The 20,238-nt window shown below is 40.6% G+C and overlaps 1 protein-coding gene across 4 annotated transcripts in view; it reads right to left on the bottom strand.

Annotated features, from left to right (window-relative positions):
* Positions 1 to 20,238, bottom strand: part of LOC135440974 (uncharacterized) — a 31,992-nt gene that overhangs the window by 1,610 nt on the left and 10,144 nt on the right. For 2 of the 4 annotated variants that reach the window (XM_064700402.1, XM_064700401.1), the window contains exons 2-3: positions 297 to 458; positions 47 to 223 (exon numbers count right to left, since the gene is read on the bottom strand). In XM_064700402.1, coding sequence (XP_064556472.1) covers positions 47 to 223; positions 297 to 366 — 247 coding nt within the window. In that variant the 5' untranslated portion in view covers positions 367 to 458. Of the gene's footprint in view, positions 1 to 46; positions 224 to 296; positions 459 to 545; positions 563 to 14,096; positions 14,149 to 20,238 lie in introns of those variants that run through there. The other 2 variants (XM_064700400.1, XM_064700403.1) reach the window with 2 other exon arrangements.

The following is a 20,238-nucleotide window of genomic DNA, read 5'->3' as shown; positions in this document are numbered from 1 at the left end:
TGCAATTTAATCATATTATCCATCAATTCTCTGCCCCATCACTCACCATAATAGCCGGCGATTTTAATGCAAGCCGTTGCGGGGAAGAGGCCATCGCGACCCTTGCGACCGCCCATACAGGGCGACTCGAGTATGGCGGTGGAATAATTATTATGAAATGGATCATCGCACGCTTTATTGGCGCCGTTATACGAAACGCACTTGAAGCAGTCTATGCAGTAGCCTGTCAGAGGGAATAATATGGTATTCGTTAAGACAGGACTTCAGAAGGACATCAGCAAAGTCGTCTGGCTTACCACTGCGGATAAGCAGGCCGAGCAGCAGCACCAGGCAGCTGATGAGTTCCATTGATGTGGCCGTCGCCATGCTTGAAACACTCGACTCTCGGACTCACACGATGCTGAAAGGGGGTAGCGTTATGTGGCCCAATGCCAATGCGGGCGTTGCAACATTTCAGCCTGAAAGCAAAGAAAAAAAATATTATGACTGATTGATTATGCGTCTTCTGTTGATGGCCAACAAATTGAAAATGTCAAAATCAAGACCTTGGCGTATGCGAGCCTTGAGTTTTTCCCATTTTCATAATTAGCTTTTGTGCACAACCCTGGCCTATTCATGAGTTGAGCCTTCAGATTTGGTTTGAAAACTCAATGCTTAAAAGCGCCAAGCTCGTAAAAATCAAAAGTTCCCCATTTTTAATTTCATGCGGGGGCCATAAAAATCCCGTCGGGACACGCGAAATGCAATTCCACAGAAGAAGAGGCGCAGCCAAAAGGAAAGGTAATAAATTTTACAACGCCAATTTTTGACACATTTTTTGTTCAGCTTTTTTTGCGAGGTCTCAACTTTGGCGGGATACGACGCGGCGTTATGGGCGTGATGCCGGCACAGCGTGTGGCATATTTTTTATTGCCGGAGTGTAAATAATTGCTTTCCAGTCGATTTTCATGTCGAATGTGCGCCATATTTTATTTTTTTTATAGTTGTTGTTAATGGCTGTTGTTGTTGTTGCTGTTATTGCTGGCAGTTTAACGGCCGAAGGCAGCTGGCTTGGGAGATTTTCTCCTCCTACGACATCGCAAATTATGACAAATGATTTTGACTTACGAGCAGAAGCCTGCCAAGAACTGTAGTTAAGCCATGAGCTCATAATTTATGTGACCTGTGAGTGTGGATCAGAAACGATTCAACATCTTGAAAATCAACCTCTATACTCAACATATTAATTAATTTTCATTGCATTGCTGCCAATGAAGAAACTGAACGCATGCATCGTCATTTGCCAGTCAATCAAATTTAATTGCCTTGATATATTACATGCAAATGCGATCCATGTCCGCGTGAAATCAGTTGAGGGATATGGCTTTGGCCTATGAAAACAAACGACGCAGCAGCAACTAAATCAAATATTTATAGAGTAAACACGCTGCCGGCCCATCGATGGCCATAGCTCAAACCATTCGGATGTGGCCATAAATACCACTGAAAGGCAGCGGTTGCCATGCATTTTATACTTCAGCAGAATTCAATTTTGCAGCCAACAAAAACATAAAACTGGTAGCTTTAATATTGTTCTTTGCATAAGCAAACTCATCTACAATCATAGCTACTCATGTTCATTTTAATCGCTTATTGCATGTTGCAGACCTGACAGGCTGAGTGACTGAAAACAAGAAAATCTGTGTGGCTTACCGGTCGTATGTTTGATGTTTTCACCGCAATTGTTTGCATTAATCATACGCCTCGTTATTCTAAGCAAATTGTGTGCATGTGTCTTTGCAGTTTACTGTTGGACTATGGTAAACAGGTAAATGCATCTTAAATAAAGACACGTAACATAATTAACAATATAGATAATTTCAATATGTCTGATCTGCCTGCTCACCTTAAGATTTTAAGCAAATAGCAAGCGAAAGCTTCTGTGAGGTTAATTATTCCCTTTGCCTAGTTATATTGTTCTGTTAATGTTTCCACCTGCACCAGCAGACAAAAGGAGCAAGCTTTAATTAAATTGAGAAAGCTGCTCGCCTTAGAACTTCTCCCTCTTAAATGCCTCAATTCTATTTGCAAATTAGCCACTAACCAGACTAACTGCCGGACGGACGTTCTGACTCGTCTTGGCTGACTGGCACAGCTTACCCACAGGAAATAGTATTCAGCGACAATGCGGAAACGGAAGCCAGCCAACGCTATACGAAGCCCCCTCCCACACACGCACACACAACAGCTCTCGCCTTTTGATTGTCTTCTGTTCTTTGACCAAATGAAGTTTACCTTTTGTGCATTGTGCTGTTGCTATTGGTCGACTTATTGTTGTAGTTCTTTCTGAGGCTCATAAATATATAAAACGTTGCCAATGTCTCTCGCATCCTGGCGACAGCCAGCTCGGTATTTGTCCTCGTTGTCATTGTCCTCTTTTAACGACTGTCAATGTGCTTGTTAGTTGCAGCCTAAGTGGAGTAGTCCCTTTTGTATAGGTGTGTGTGTGCCAGGACTTATTTAATTTTGTGGCTACCTTTATGACCAGGCAACGGACGAGCTGCCGTGTCAATGCTTATGATAAAGCAGAAAGTTGGCCAACGTGTAAGAGTGGAAAAGTGTTTGCTTCGTTTCCCTTCATTTCTCAATGCCAACTCAATTAGATGCATTCTTCACAGATTATATTTAACATCTGAAATACCAATAATGATAAGATTTTGTCTTTTTTGTTTGGAAGTGGCCATCTGGTTGATGTAGGAGGCAATTTGGCTTGCCCCGTGGCGCACATTAAAAGTGAAAAATGACAAAGCTACCCAAAAAGCATAAGTCAGATTAATAAAACCCCGTTCCCGCTTCCCCCAAGCAATCCCCTCATTAATTGCTTAATCTGCTTGCGATTGCGCTTGTTGGCGATTCAGGTCTATGCTGAGTCCGAGCTTATTTATAGCTTGAGGTTTCTAATTGAGGTTTCTCATTAGCTGCAGGTTGAGATTTGCTAAGCATCTGCAAGAAAAATGCGGCCTATTATAACTTGGTTTATGTGCTTGTTAGCCAGTAAAAGAGGGAATTTAATATGTAGGAACTGCAAGTTAGCAAATCCTTAAGTGCAGGCTTCTTGGAAACTCTCAAAAGACAAAGAACTTGCTTTGTTTGCAGCCACTGCTGAAACCGAATTATTTATTGTGATTTTGGCTTTGACAATGATAATCTGCGCGTAAGAAGGCTTTTGCTTGAATTCGTTCTGCTCGCCTGTAGTCGAAGTCCCGTGATTAAGCACATCGCAATCTCGATATTATCGGCACAGTCATCACTCGCTCTCCCCCCAGTCCCTAGCACAACAGCTGACAAGGGTCACAGTGGCAGAGGCGACAACAAAGTCAATACAATGGCAAACAAGCAAATTCTGGCCCAACGTTTAGACAAAGGTCGCCCTTCCCCATGACCCATGTGTCCTTTTCAACAGCCGCTTGTGTCACTGTGCCTTAATGGCCTGGAAGTAAATGCCACATTTTGCTGCTCAGTTTCAAATTTCAATCAAACTTGCAAAGTTTTTCGTGCTCTTTTTTAATAGTCCCCACACTGTTAGAATTTCAATTTCTGTCAAATTAGCTTTAAATAAATTTAACATAAACAAGCAAAAAGAGCAGCTGACACAGCTGGATGGAAAACTTCTTGTGGAAATGGCCAATTATTAAATTCACATTGTCACGAAAACTTTTAGCCAGAAGAAACTTTTACTTATTGCTGGTCTCTTAAATATGGTAACCACTTTTTGTTGACCCATATTAGCAACTGACTTTGTCTCATACATTTTTTTTTGAATAAGCTTAACATTTTCAAGTATTTTCCTAGTCCAGACGGACACCTTTAATTTGCTCTGCTGGTCACGCGTTGTCATTGAGAGAAAAATAAATTTCACGCATGGCACACACACACACAGGCACAGGCACACTCATGCACACATTTACACGTGGACGCAAACTCATAGAGGCTAAATGCATTTGCATAACTGCAACTTTAAGTGGAAATTTTGCTGTCGCTGGAAAATGGGGAAAACCGTGTATTGCATTTGGAATTTACAGCTGCAATTTGCAGTTAGTTGGCACCGTATGTGTGTGTGTGTGTGCGTGTGCGTGCGTGTGTGTGTGTGTGTAATTGTTCTGATACTCCCACGTAGAGAAGAGTATGCAAATAACGAGGCAACAGTATAAAATGTGTCACATAGTAGGTCAGAGTTATTCAGTCTATTATTCAGTTTTGCACTTCTATTATCAAATTAAAATTCGTCAAATGTTTGCTCAATTACTTTTAATTTGTTTGAATTATGACAAAGTAAGCAAAAAGCTGCAGTGCAAATTGAAATAACTTTCAGAGTCGACATTTGAATATTGTTAACTGTGAAAAAAATGTGTATGTAATTTAATTAAAGCTCTTCAATGGATTTATTTCCAAGAGAATTATTTTTAAAAGGTTTTTAGGGCAACGGAACCTTTAGTAAGCTACACACATTATTATCTCTAACTTGAAGCACACTCTAAAAATGTTGAAAGCTCACGCAAGCAACTCCTTTCCGCCCAAATGGCAGGAGATTTATGTCAGGGTCATCACATTGAAATCCCTTAGTTTTCGCTTGTGTGTTTGAATGTGTATGTGCAAGCATGTTTGTGAACCGGCTTATTGCCATGCTTACCATTAGTTAAGCACTTAAGCCAATTTTTTCAATCATTGTGGCTCTGAATTGGGTCTCCAAATGCCAATTTGAACACGCTTCATATGCGGTTCGTGGCCATTAAATCAGCATAATCCCAAATCGGGCACTTTCCTGCCGAGCGTGAACTATTTGTGTGGGTGTCAAAACGAATGCAGCCGGCAGGTAACCACCACAGGTAACCGCCGCACCACCAGCAATGCAACTGCAGCACAGACAGGCGGCATTTGTGTTTCCCTCGAGGCACGCACTCCATTCTCTCTGCTGTCTGCTCTTGGGCTGTGGCCGTAAATCAACAATGCGACATGTGGGCAGTTGGCAAATCCGCGTTTGCAACCTCAAAACATTCCAATTATGGCCTGGCCACGCTCACCCGTAGCCACTGCGATAGTCAAATTTTGCTGCATGCTGCACTAATTGGTATGGAAAATGTTGTCAGGCAAATCAGGGGGCTTATCCATGGTCAGGGAAATTATTGTAATATTTAATAAGCAGTGAATGTGGAGATAATTGGAAATTGGATTCAGTTAGACAATAGTATGCAGACAACTTGGAGTAAGTTGGTTGCCTTCCTTTTACTCAACTTCAATTTAAAGTATTAGAAAGTGCTAAATTCCGTTTTTTTCATATCCACTTGCGCAAACTGCGTCATTTTGCTCTTATTCTCCTCTGTTGGGGATTATATATGCATTGCACATTCGCACTTAAGGACGCTAAAGAATCCTTTGCTCATCTTGGTAAAGTTCCACTTAAATGGAAGGAGGTAGGCTAAGACTGCATTCAATAGTTGGTGGGAATTAAAAGTGGTGTGAAGACATGGTGGTAAGCAACTTAGGTCATTTGCCTGCTGCTTGAACTATATGCAAAACAGACAAGACATATTCCCCTCCTCCTACCATTCCTTTTAGAGTGCAGCAGCTGCTAGCTGAGCTAATTAAGGACTTAATGATGTGACAAACTGGCTGCACGATGGGGCATCTAATCTTTTGCCATTGACACCAATAGATATGAGTGTGTGCTTGTGAGTGTCTATGTGAGTGTGTGTGTGAGTGTGTGTGTGAGTGTGTGTGTGTGTCTATGTGAGTGTGTTTGTGTATCGGTTGTCAGCTATTCTATGTTCGATGACACTCGACCGCAATATGCCAACCGAGAAAGCAACAACTACAAAAGCCACCCCTCTCAGCTGTGAGTGCGTTTGCCACTCAAATCTTTCTCCACTCCTCTGCCTCAGGCTCTGATGTTCACACGGTTGAGTGGCCAACGAGGTTGCTCACTTTGCGTTGAGCGAACTACAAAGAGGTTTCCCAGGGAAATGCAGGCTCATGATGTCAATTCCAGGACAGTCGAGACAGGCAAACAGCAAAACAAAGGTAATTCAATGTTTGGGTGCCTCCACCTTCCCCTCCTCGTACTTCCTGGTCAGCTCGCATGTCAACTAATTATGTGGCTATTCTCCTGCTGCTCCACTCCGGTGCCCAGCTAAATTAATGAATTGGCTTCACTTTACAGTTTTATCGCGTTGTTAACAACGTAAATGGGTGGAGAATTGATGGAAGGGAGGAGGTTCCCTAAACGACGTGCCCGGCACGCTAAGATGTTCCGAATGGATTCTCCGACTTCAGTTTTCGCTTACGTGCTTCAGCTGCGGTTTTCAGCTAATTGACAAAATACCCGAAAGGGGCTAGCTATAAGCAAGAATGAGAAAGGGAATGAAAATGGAAGAGGATTGAGCTTGGGGGCTTCTTCTAATTAATTAAATTATGCTTGCAAATCTTTTAATGTTCTTTGAACGGGGAATTTCAAGGAAGTTTTTTCATTACCTTTAAACGTGTGTTTTGTGCAGGACAATGGGGACAATGTCCTTGCACATTCTGTAGGGTCAAGGAATCGATTTTTAATGACAATTAAATGCGACAAAAACAACTATACGGATACAAAAAGAATACTTGCACCGCTTAAAGTGGATTGCTAGGGATTAAATGGAAAATAGTTGGTGAAAGGCGTAAGATACATATGTAAGAATCGCAGGCGAATTTAATTTTAATATTTCATTTAAATATTTGATCGAGTTATGAAGTATATTTACCCATCGATAACGATTTTCGCTTCCAAATCTCGTCTTTACACAAAGTGTGTACAGCTTGACTTGCAGTAACAACAACAACTCAAAGCACTAATTGCAAGTTTCGCAGCAATCTAAATTTTTAAACAATTCCATGAATAACAAAACAGCAATCAACACATACAAAGTGCCACGCCCTCAGCGACCCCCAGAAGCAAACTTGTCTATTAAATTCTTCTGTATTTCCTCTCTGTATGAAAAGTTCCCCAAAGAAACTCAATTTAAAGTTGAGCCTCTGAGGCTGCTGCCACAAGACCGAATGACAGATTGAGAAGCTCAGGCAGGAGTTGTTTATGGATGTGTGTGTGTGTGTGTGTGGTCCGCACAGGTTTTCACCTGTCAAGTTGCCCAGGGGCAGTTGTTGCTTAACATTTCCTCAATAATGCAAAAAGTTGGATGCAGAATTAAAATGAAAATTGTTAAGAGTAGAGCAGATAAAGTGAATACCAAGAGAGGATAATACATGTGTAGACAGACACACACACATACACATACAGAAATTAGTCAAAAAAGGCAATTAATTTGATGTAGTCCCCTCATCTGAGACCACAAGAGGACTCACTGGAAATAGAAAATGGCGGCAGGAAAACTATGGCTAATTAATGCTCTTAAGTGTACATGCGTGTGTGTGTGTATGTTTGCGGCTGTGTGGAGAAAATTAAAATTTCACACAGAACTTCAGGAAATTATGTTGAAGTACTTAAGTGCGTGTCAAAGGCTCAACGAAAAGGTTATCTGACTGAGGCTGAGGCAATTTGTGGCTGTGGTTTTGGATGAGAATGCGGATGCGGTTGTTTCTTTGTGCGTGTCCTTGTTTGTGTTTTTCCTTGTGTCTGCTGTCACTTGATGCCACCTGCTGAGCCTCGTCTCCAATTTCACCATGCAAATATTTACACTTTATGGAAATCTTTTCCACAGCCTTTCCCTTCGCATCGCTCTGCGTATATGTTGAGCTGTGACGGGGCTTTGCCTTTAGCGTGTCGAGTGTTGGATTTGCACATCTAATTATGTTAATCGCCTCACGTGTGCTTCTCAGCATAAATGTTGAGCTTTAAAATTATGTCAAGGCATTTGAAGTGGAAGTGCGATAATACACAATTGATGTATGGGGAGAGAAAGGAGTGAATGAGGGAAGTAAAGTGGATAGAGGTGTTCGAGTTCTTTTGTAATATTATACTTATATAAAAAAATAAATAAAATATCATACTAATTTTTTGGATAGAATTAGGCGAAAAATTTTGCCTACCAGTCCTAGTTTACCATTTGAGGACCGACGGAAAAGGAGCTCCAAAAACTTGTGATAGCCACCTGCCCATCGTGCCCTTAAGGAATATCTAGAGCGTAGCAACTACATGAAATTTAATACGAGAACAGAATTTTGCCTTGTCTTGGTAGCGAGTTTAATGGAATCCTTGCTATACTTTAGTGTAACAGAATGTAGCCGGCTGTAAGCCGGATAGCATGGGAAAACATTTCCAATATATGCTGTGGCTATAAATGTATGCAGCATTTTATAACATGCAGCAGCCACAATGTTGCGCAAAGTCGATGAAGTGTAAAGAGGCACCTCAGAATAAGATTATGTAGCCGAGGCAACAGCAGGTTTAGTTCCTTTGGGCAGTATATAAAGATTTTATATATAAACTGCCTCCTCTGAAGAGCTGTCAGCTTTCAAATGCACAACTATTAAAATGCAATTTTAATTTATTGGATTAGAGTCAATATAAATAATATATGTGCTCAGGCACAATTTAATTACAACTTTTTATTAAATTCAATGCTCATGCTCAGGCATGCGTGCGTATACTTAATGTGAGCTGTCCGCAACCACCAGCAAACGAGGTCTTTCTCCCGGGCTTACGACGACTGCGACACTCGGTCGTCTCGAGGCGCAATGCGCCAATAATTTCTCATTATTTTTTCAGAAAGCTGCATTCGAAAAGGCAGAACAGAAGCAAACGAAAGCTGTCAGTTGGTATTATCCTTGGCTGTGTCCCTCTTTAAAGCTTAGTCAGTGCTTGCCATGGTTTATATTACCCGCCCCTTTTTGGCAAATGCTAGCCCTGGCTGATATTGGCTGGACTGATGGGGCTGTCGGGTTGTCTACCGTGGTTGCTCATCAAACAAAGTGCATTTTGTCGTTATGCATGAGACAAGCAAGTTACAACAACAACAATAAATGCAACACAAATGGAAAAGCAAACTACAGCAGTTCATTTTTTCTCGTCATTCTGCGCTTTTCCCGTTTCCCCACCGCATATTTCTTTTAATTTGAACCAGCGAAGCGGCATCCAACAATTTTTTCTCATTTTACTTTTTTCAAATACTTTTAACTTATTTACAAAGTGCGCAAAACGCCGCAAAGTATGCAGTGGGAGAAGCGACTGGAAAAGCAACTGTTAAAAGTTGTAAACCCTAATCCGAACTTTAAATGCTCTATGGAGTTTGAGGAGAGGAAAAATTTAATGAAGTGGGAGAGGCGTCTGCTGCATAGCTCAATACTTTTCGTGCCACGAGGAAACTTTTGCCTTTTCTTCTAGTCATATATTTTCTATTTCTCTATTTGCTGCACACAAACTACAGAGAAAAGAAAGGGAGAGAGAGAGAGAGATAGAGAGAGTGAAATAGAGATAGAGAGAGAAAAAAAATAAGAATAGAGAGAGAGAGAGAAGGAACTCGAAATAGCGCATTGTATGAGGAGAAAGTTTTTGTGCCTTTGTGCAAATATTTTGCACGGAAATTGCATTTGCGGTGCCGTTTGCAACAGTTGTAGTAGCTGCAACAATTACAAGAACAGCAACAAAAACAATGATGATGATTACGATGGCGCGATAATTAAAATTGCGAGAAAGTCGTGTAATAGAGTCGCGAATGCAATGCGGCGTGTTAAATGTGGCAGCACCATGGGGAAATGTGCCAAATTGCAATGAATGAATAATGGCTTGTGGGAGTGGCTTCAGAGATGAATAAACAGCTGGCTAAAACATTGGGAGGTATTTGAGTGAAGTCTGATGCTTTGATTAACGATGACACCCACAGACAAGGCGAGCTTATAGTAGTTGATTTACTCAGCTCTGTGTAAAGATTAATTGCTGCACATTACTTAAGATTTCCTTAACAACGCATTATTATGAAAAGTATTGAGGTGAATGAACTAAGTTCATGTTGAAAAAATTTTAGGGTTTTTTAAATATGAAAACTCCCAGTTGAGTCATTGCTAGCAACAGGAATAGCCAAAAGACAATTCAATTATTCTTAGTGCCAAATGCACGAATAATTAACGCGCACTTGCTACAAATAATGAACTCTATAAAGTTTTACCAGCACAATAAAATATGCAAAAAGACCAAAAAGTTGCTGCCACTTAACGGAAAGTTTTCTTAAACAAGACGAAGCGAGCCACGCAACGACTTGCCAAAGTTTTTCAATAAGCGGCAATGCCAAAAACAAGGCTCAACATGTGTTCCAGCCCTGGCCAAAGCAAGGGCGCAAGGTAAGTGAAACATGAAGAGTGAAGCAGGCGGTGCATGAGCAGTAGCAGGAAAAATAAGGAAGCCAAGGCCAGGGGGCATTATTATTTATGATAAGCCAATAAAAATAATTGAAATACATTAAAGGCAGGCAGCGGCTACAGAGAGTGCCAACCACACATTTGCCCAGCCATGTGTGTGTGCGTATGTGAGGGTACAACGAACCCATTAAGAACTCCTTCATCGATTGCTGTGAGGCAAATCGAACTGAAGGCAAAAAATATTAAAGTAGTGGCACGCAATAAAAGGCGACGCATAAAAAACGACAGGGGAATGTCAAAGTTGAGGCACAGCCCTCAAGGCATTCTGGTTGTGGCTGCTGCTGTGTCAAAGGTATAAACAAATACAAAAACAAAAAATAAAACACTGCGGAAAGTAATGTCAGCAGTTGAAGTCGAAATTCGGCGGAATAATGCGAGAGGAGATATGACTAAGTGATTGCTACTTGATGATTGTTGTTGGATGCAAGAGAAGATGCCAAAAGACTTTGATTTGCGTGCTTGAGTCAGCGATGAGGGAAGATTTCCCATATGGTTTACCTTTCAGTGGCGTACGATGCGTATACGTAATCTGGGTGAAAATTTGAGTTGTTTCTGACATGTCCAATTTGCACTTATAATGGACTGTTTTTATGTGTCCCTTTGGATCTTATATACTTTGAGAGCCGTATTTAGGAAGACGAGGCCTGTGGACAATGCCTGTATTTGTTGTGCTTATTTAAAAGCATGAATACTTCGCTTCACAAATTTAGAATCTACGGCTAGCTATAAATCACTCATGAAAGTTAACTTCACCAAACATTTTTCAACATCTTCATAAACCTGTCTGCATCCACTTGCCAGACGTTTATCTCCTAGCAATACTAAGAACCATTTTAGCCTGTTAAGCCACATTTTCTTGGCCACAAAAAGTTTTACGCGTTAAATTTCACAGCTTTAGGTTTCGCAGGTTTTCAGGCTCTGTGTGAATTAACCTTGAAGTTATCCGCTTGACGAAGCAGCTTTATTTAATTTTACACGTTTTTTAACTTAATTTTATTTAAAAATATATTCAATTTGAGTTTTAACAACCTGAGTTATTAATTCAGTATATATTCTTTGTGTATTATGCACATTATTTTTTCTACACCGAACGCAAATTCAACCGCTTTGCGATCAATTTGAAGTTGACAACAAAATATTTTTGCCACATCATCAAAAATGCAGCAAATTAATAAATTTCATTAAATTTCAATTTGCTGTTTTTTTGTGGGTTGCAACGAGCGATGGCAACAACAACCTGGCAAGAGTAATATTTATTATGTGTCTGCTTTACATAGCAGCAGAAACCGTAAAAATAACCAAGGACAACAACAAAAACATCAGCGACATTATCACAATATTTATATTTCATTATTGTGTGGCAGGAAGGGAAACTGCAGCGAAGGGTAAGCGGGTTGGACCGTCCCGGGAAAATGGGACAACAATGACGATAATCATAATAACAGCACTAATGGCGCGACGCGTTGTTAGCAGCCGTGTGGAACGTACCACGGGGCGTATGATTGACACTTTTACATGTTGATGGCCTTGTGGTCAATGCCCTCTTTGATCGGGGTACACACTGTCAAGCGGACACCTATGTCATGGGTATGTGTGCATATGCGCCCGAAATCACACTTTTTGTGGTCCCTCAGCGCTGCAGTTCAAGCCACAAACGCCTGTCCTCGTCCCCGGACACTGCATAACCAACCTGGACAGGAGCTGCAATGAGAGTCTGTCGTTTTAAGCTGACTCTGCTCTTTGAAGCATGCCGCCTGGCCTGTCCAGGAAAACAACAACAGCCATGACAGAGACATGCGGTTTTATTTGCCAACCAAACAGAAGTTCCAAATTGCACAGGGAATATGAAAAGCAAAAAGGGGGACTTGGGGTAAGAACATTGAAAGCGTGTGTTGTGTGGCAAACACGATTTTAGTCACAACCCGAACAAAATTCTGTGCCTGGAGCCAGGCAAAGTTTGATTAAAAGGCTGCGGCAGACCTGACTTGGGTAAGTTGAAAGTTAAGGTCGGAAATCGAATGACGTTGTAGACGGTCGGATTCAAATGATTGCAGGAGATTAAACTGAATTAGGTAGTAATTAGCAATAAGGATTTGATATTATTACAGCATCTACACAGAGTTAGCAATTGGATTTGTTTCACTTATAAAATGATTATGTGTGAAAAGTTAAGTTTAACTATTAAACAATAAAAAGCCGCAACCTTCCCAAAATGCATGAGCAACCTGACCCAAAATACTAATTTGATGCGAAACAACGCAGCTTGCAGATTATCAGATGAATCTTCAAAATAAGAGTAGTTGACATTTTAATTATATTTTGTACAATATTTTTATGTTTAATTGTGCAAGTTTACTCTTTTTTTCAATACAAGCATTCATAGTATAATTTCCTTGCTATTTGAAACGATTCTATGAGCTTTTATCGAGAACTGATCAACTCATTATTCTACATAAGTTATGCATACAAATACAATAAAAGTAACAATACATTTTTAAAACATAACCTACTGTGGTTACTTTATATAATTTATTTTCATAAATTGAATGCAAAATAAGCCGTTTATTTTAACCTTTTTAACTTTGTTGCGTAATTTGCTTCGTTGGCAAAATCACGAAATTTGCTTTTAAAATATCACGTATACGCACTGCATGCTGATAGCCGCGTCAGGGCCTGGCAAATAAATCAAAACTCATAAATTTTATTTCCCCCCTTTTAACTGCCGGCAGGGGACGAATTAGAGCAAGGAACCTTGGGGAACTGGAAAACAAATCTCCAGGCAGTATCTTTGAAATGGGAAAGAGCATTCGCATTTTAATAGCTTATTTTATCAACTGTGTTAAATATTGGAATTAGGCTGCGTGTCCTGTGAGTCTGTCGGAAATATAACCTCGCATATAATAATGAATGAAATATTAATTAAATATTAAATGGAAATAAATAATTATTGAGAACTATTTTACTTGGGAATTCGCATATCTTAAATAACATAAAATCCACCCATCCAACCCAGCAACAGCTGCCAAGTGGCCAATACAATCAAATCTTGCCCTGAGCTGAGATACATCAAACATGCATTCGTCAGGTCGACCCCTGCAGACATACAACATTTTTTGGGGGCTATAGGGGGAAATGTTGCAGCTGCTTGTGCCCGCAGTTGGTTGTGTCGTTGGTTTTCCTGTCGCTCGTTGGCTGCTTCCTGCTGATGGTGTAAATTTAATGCAAATTAAATGCAATTTTCCTGCTTAAATTTATTGAATACGCATTGCTGCACACACCAGGACTGGACCCGGGCAGGCTGCAGCTGGAAAATTGCATATTTGTCACCTAATTGGGACAAGGGCTTTCTCTGGCTGCAGCAGCAGGAAATGCCGTCAATTTGTGAAAAACTTTAAAGGAACAATGTGAATCTCTGAGCGATGGCTGGTAGTGGAAGTGGCCCCTTGAAGGGCTGCAGCGCCTAAAGTTATGCATACCTCCTGCTTCTGACAGCCTGAAATCTGCAAAGGAAACAGACATAAGCCCCTGTCATTTGCCACACTTGACTTCTTGTCGTTCAGATGACCCCACCCTGACACACACACGCAGACTCACAAGGAAATGGCATTATTTGTAATTCACTCGCTTCGCTTTGCTGTGTAATGTTTGCCCTGTCCAAGTAGCCACGCCTCGAATTTCTGTTCTCCTTCAGTAATAATTTGATAAATTATATATACCAAGTATTTCGCCTTGCTCGTCTAATGCATTTTCCCAGAGTCCCTGCGGTGCCTGCAAAGAAAAACCAAAGAGAAGTCAAATACGGTATTTTAGGCTGGCAGTCCCCTGCCCGTCATAAAATCACAAATTATTGAAATGGAAAAACTGCTTGTCGTGTGGTTTTTGTTTGAATAATAAAAATTGAAAAATATAAAATTATGGCGGCGCCATAAAACTCCCCCTGGGTGGGCCTTCGGGAAAACTGGAATCGAGAACGTTATAAACAATTTAAGCAATCGGTCCCTAGAGTTTTTCACATTTTCTTGGAAGCCTGAGAAGAACAGCAATTTTTACAAACGTTCTAGAAACCTAAGTCTGACATCTGCACTCTATAAGGACTCAAGACTTTATCAGTTTTTCTCGTTTTGTCCTTACTTAAATTTAATTTTCCCTTGCTATAGGGTCCCTCTTATTGCTTGCCCTTGCTGCTTATTTGTAGCTAAATAAATATTTACCTGGCGAATTTTTAATTTAGGGCTCATCTGTGTGTATGTGAGTGCTGGGACCACATCACACGCACAGGTACACGCCCCTAAACGCTGACATACCGTCCCCTGGCTAAGAAGAAGAAAACTAAATAAAAACGAAGCCGAGTTTAGAGTGCAGAGGTTGTTTAAAACAGTTCAGTGCCTGGTTCGGTGTTTACACTCGCCTTTTATTAATTTTCACATGCAGAGGCAGAAGTGTGTGTCCCCTCTGAAAACTTTTATTTACAAGGAGGGTATGTTGACATTTCTGGATTAAAGAGAACCCAGTTTATCCCTTTGCTGGTCCATCGGCCATACACATTGCAAATATGGCTTTCTCATGCTTCATCTTGTTTGGGCGCACTCGCTTCTGGAATCAGATTATGTGCTTACTCTTATGCTGATGCAGTGCCTTGATTTGCATGCAAATATCCGGATCCCACTTTAAGGAGGCGTGGGCCATTTGCCCGGCAGGTTCGTCAAGGTGAATTCATTGCCACGTAAATAAAGTGAAAAGAAATTCCAGTGCCACAGAAAATTTATTTTCCTCTGCCTTAGGCACTCAACTGAACAAAAGTCAGCCAGCTTATTTTACTTTCTATTTCCCCCACTTTGCGTAAACAATAGGAAATAACAACAAATTAATTGAGAATTAATGGCACATTTTTGGCATCTGCTTTTCATATTAACTGAACAGCTTTGCGGCCTCTCATAAATAAGGTAAATAATTAGTTGCCCATTGACTGTAGAAACTTTGAAAGTCGTGGGTGTAACGAGGAACTGCCTTCAAATATTTCTGGAGAACAATACAGAATACTTTGAATTCTTCACAATACTTAAAATCCCAAAGAAATGTTTTCAGAAGAGAAGCATTTCTATTGTAAGAACTTGTTCATCTTCTATGTTTATATAAAGATGCGCGTAAAGATACACAAATCTACAGATAGATGGTAATTAGTTAACTAGTTTCATTTCAAGTGTGTTTATAGAAATCCCGATTCAAAAGAAATCATTAAAGTCGTAATCAAGGGTGAATATTGTGTAAAAGTCAAAACAACGCCAAAACAAGAAATCAGAACATTCTTTTCTTACAGACAAAAAGTGAACAAAGCAATTGAAACAAAGGCAGCCCAATAAAAAGCACACAAATTTAAATAATTATTCAAGACCAAAATTCATTAACTTCCAGCAAGGGCTGCATTTTATGTCTCATTCTGCGACACTTTGCTCGAATAAGGTGACAATACCAAAGTTGATGGTTAAGGTTTTCGCCTGTTGTTTCCAACTCCTGGAAGTCTAGAAGAACATAAATCCTTAAGCCTCGTAATTTATTTAAAACAACCAAGAAATGACAAGAGAAATGTGGTCCAAGGAGGCGGACAGCCCCATTACAGATATTTCTCTTCCTGCTTGTTTCGTGTATTTGCCTTGTCTTGGCATATCTCAGGATTTGGCACATCCCCTTGACGCGGCTGGCAATATACGAAACAGAACGGAAGCAATTCACACAATGCAAATTTGTGAGTCAAGTTGAGCACTTCCTGTTGTTGTTATCCCTTCCCTTTCGTTTGCATCACAACTCCCTTTCATTTACAGGCAAAATATGGGAAGGCGGTTGGTAATTTCTCTTCAGCCCTTTTCTCGTTTTGCATATAAGCACAGTCTATTAAAGATGATTTATTTGGAACATAATTCTACCTTGGCTGTTGTGGATAAACTTTTTGCAGGCGCCCAATAAACTTTGAAGAAACGGAATACAAATCACCACAAACTTTGCCAACAAGCAACAAATTCTTTTAAATAAAATCTCATTGGCTTTTCCATGTTTTACCTTTCAAAACTTTTGACATCGTTTAGATTGTTTTACATAATATTCCACTCGTCAAAAGGATGGGACACTCCATTTCTCCAGCTAATTTTTCATTTTTATATTTTTCTTCTTCTCTGCCTCATCTTACCTGACCCTATGACAGGCTCTAAGTCTCTGTCTCTGTCTCTCTCTGCGCTTCTCAGGAGCACGTAGTCAATGTTGAGCAGTTTATCAAAATGGAACAGTGCTTTAAACTGTACAACTCTGTGAGTCGCCTTATTAATGACAGCAATTTAAGTGCTCATTATTCTTTGTCCCCGCTAAACACTTCACACTGCTTCGCCTACACAGCCACGCCCTGCGGAAATGATGTTGTCACCAAGTCAAATCGCTTTATATCCGCTTCGGGGGAAATGACTTGAACACGGACTTACCTATAGCCCAGTTTGTGCACCTGCTCTGCTTTAGTTTTGTTATGTTTTTTTCCCTTTCAACATTTCTTTCACTCCCGACTTTATTGTGCGATGCTCTTGGCAAGTTTCAATTATAAACACTCTGAAATTGGCTTAGTGCACTGCGCTTTATGGCCAGGACGTGCGTGGGATTGGCAACAAACGGAAGCTGGCTGCAATCAGTTGTAGAAAGTTGGGAGTGTGGACCAGAGGGGATTTCCTGCATTGGCTGTCGGGTTAGCGAAAGTTGAAAGTGTGGAGCAATCAAGTTGGTTTTTTGTGTGATGCAAGTTGATGTGAGACAAAAGGGATGGTCGAAATCTGTTGAAATGGAACGCTAAAGATATAAATCGATTTCGCCACTTCGAAGTTTAGCTATAACTCTGACAACTGAAATACCTTTGAGTTCACTTCTCAATTGTAACATTCAGATATTAAGCTGTTCTGACTAGGTTATCAGCAAAAATCATCGAATAAATTTAAGCTATAGTGTGAAATAATAGGTGCAAAGAAGTGCTTCATATACTGCAGAAACTTGTCACTGGATTCTCATTGCAATCTTGAAACAAAAATAAGCAACCTCAAATTATAAAATTTAGTTTATGGACAATTAAGTTGGCCTCACTGTGGTACCCTCAAAACCAACCCAAGTCATACAAGCGAATTGAAAAATAGTTTATAGGCCCATTAAAAGAGTTGGGCGGTGGTCGATCAGGAGCACCAGACCGAAGACAGGTCAAGCGGCAAATGGCAAACAGCAAACGAAAAGGAAAGAAAGAGTAAAACATGCAGAGAACAGCATCTGAACCGAAGAAGCCTTCAAATAGTCTGGACAACACTCATACCCCTAGTTGACCGTAAAAAGTTTAAATGCGCTGAGGTGGCAGCTGAAAAAAAAATACAAGCTGAAAATCAAACAAAAATATACAGCAGGGGCATAAACAAACAATGCAAAAACTGAAACACAACAAATTGTAAAAAAGCTGAAAAAGTTTTGTAATTGGGTAGTGGAAACTGGATGTATATGCTGATGAGGGGCGGCAGATGGTTGAAGAGAAAGTCAAAATGAAAAATTGTTGCAGCTTGTATGTTATGTGTTTTGCTTCTTGAACCCCACATGCAACGCCAAAAACATACTATCTGAACTCTCAACAGCCAGAAAGGAAAACAATTTTGCATAGACACCAACATACCCAGGCTGCAACTAAAATCCTTGCCAAAAAGAGTCCTAAAGTGTCTTATGACCTGTGTGTAGTTTTAAGTGCATATTTTTGGCTTCATCATACAAGAATTTAAGCTTTGTTTCGGCTTTCTCCCTTTCATCTATACTAACCACTTGGACCATATCATTATTCATTTCTGGTTGAGCAAAATTAATGAGCTCGTCTGGGACAAGGACAGGGACAGAAGCGGAAGCAGCTGCTTCTGTGGTTTGTTTGAAGTGGTCTGGCCAAATGAACTTGTTGGAGATTGTCCGGTCAGTTGACTCTATATCAAAGTGTGGCAAATGGACCACACTATAAATTTATGCTAAATGCTTGTGGACTTAGAATAATTTGTGTGGAATTGTCTGGGATAAGATATGTAGATGCATACGGTATGAGATTCGTCCTTGCATGGAATGTGCATAAAATGCAAACCAAGGGAGTAAGAGAAAGAAAAACATGATATTAATGGCAGCTAAATAAAGAGAGTGAGAATTGCATTTAAGCTCGTTTATTTCCTCTATTCAAGAATGGGAAGAGAAAAAGCAAGTAATAAAAAAGGGTCAATTGCATCAAATGGGACGACCTAGTGCCCACGGATTGTAAGAAAATCGATAAATGGAAATGGAATTAGGTTATAGATAAGATTTCTTGGGCTCCAGGCATCCGGGAGAGATATATTGAAGCAAAATATAAAAATTCTCTATTGTCCAATTCTCAAATTCGCAGAACAAGCATAGTTGTTTGACTTATCCTTGCATGTGCAACACAATCAGAAGGGCTTTTAAATAAGCTTTCAAAAGCGATAAAGAAACGAACGACATAAGCCGATGGCCAATTTGTATGTAGTTTCCATTGAAAATAGGAAAACAAAAACTCAAATCACCTACAGCAGACGGAGGTGCACGCGGGTGAAGTGTCAAAGGGATCAGTTGCGGATTCGCACGGACTGTGACTGTGGGCTGTGATTGCCAGCCACTCAGCTAGTCGGAGGTTCTTTGTTGTCGATGGCACGCACAATTAAGCGACTGAAAACACATCAGACAAAACGAGGAGCGACGGAAAAGGCAGAAAATTGCAATACAGTTTACGCGCACAGGAAGCATACGAGTCAGGGCTGCGTATACGTAATTTCCGAAGCCCCTTTTTCAGCCACCCTTTCACCCAACCATGGGGAGCAGAGTGTTTAAGCTGGATCGGGAGGAACAGAGCATTCATGCATCCGAAAAAACCCATGAGAAGGTGGAAGTGGAGGCTAACTGGCTCACTATGAATGCGGACATGCACTGCATTGTGCAACATGCATCCTGCCACAGCCGCAAAAACGAACAAACTCAATAACATGGTTGCCGACCTTAAGCCGGAGGGAAAAATTCAATTTCATATGCATTCGCGTGTGGGATCCTAACACAATTGATGAAGTGCATCACACATGAATCCTCATACTGCCATGCATTGCAGGAGTACGAGTATACACTTACTCAAGAATCGCTTTCCCATAGTGGGCACCCCCAAATAAAATACACTTGCAACAACGAAACACGCTATTTGGCACGCCATCTATTCTGTATGTTTGGGCAGGGGGTGAAGGGGCCGACTCATGTATTCGCCTAATGCGCGAGCAGCAGCTGTTTATCGGGACACATCATGCACACGTTATTTGCTTCCTTTTTCCCTAGAACCCTTCTCCGTTCCTCAACTGGAAAGTGCCCTCCATTTGTTTGGCACGCTTTCCCCCTCTGTTTGTTCTTCTGCTTTTCTTGTTGATATTGCACCAGATACAACAACATAACATAACTGAGGAACATCTCCAACGTCGTTTCTGTTTATTTTCTTAGTGTAAAGCTAACAATTCTTGCTGGCTGGAAGAATGGCAACAGCATTGACACTATTGTAATTTAAAAGGAGAATATGTGAGAACGTTGTGAAATCATTAAAGTGTTGTAGCCTGTGTAAGGATTTGTTCAGTCTATAGAATTTGGTATTTACATATGTATTATTGTTTGTAAATGTGGGATTCGGGAAAGTTCCAGAAGAGCAAGCAGCCGAGCGAGCAACGCGCAGTGGTCGCCGTTATTAAACGACGACAACAACAGAGAGCCAGAAAGCTACAAGAGAGAGCAAACGGTCAGAGCGTCCGCTCTAAGAAAAACCGATCAGAGAGTCAG

Source organism: Drosophila montana, unplaced genomic scaffold (assembly GCF_035044405.1).
Source record: "Drosophila montana isolate Dmon_TW-CO22-7 unplaced genomic scaffold, ASM3504440v1 contig_1761_1, whole genome shotgun sequence".
Taxonomy (NCBI): domain Eukaryota; kingdom Metazoa; phylum Arthropoda; class Insecta; order Diptera; family Drosophilidae; genus Drosophila; species Drosophila montana.
Note: the sequence above shows the minus strand (reverse complement) of the source record. Positions and strands in the feature narration are given on the sequence as shown.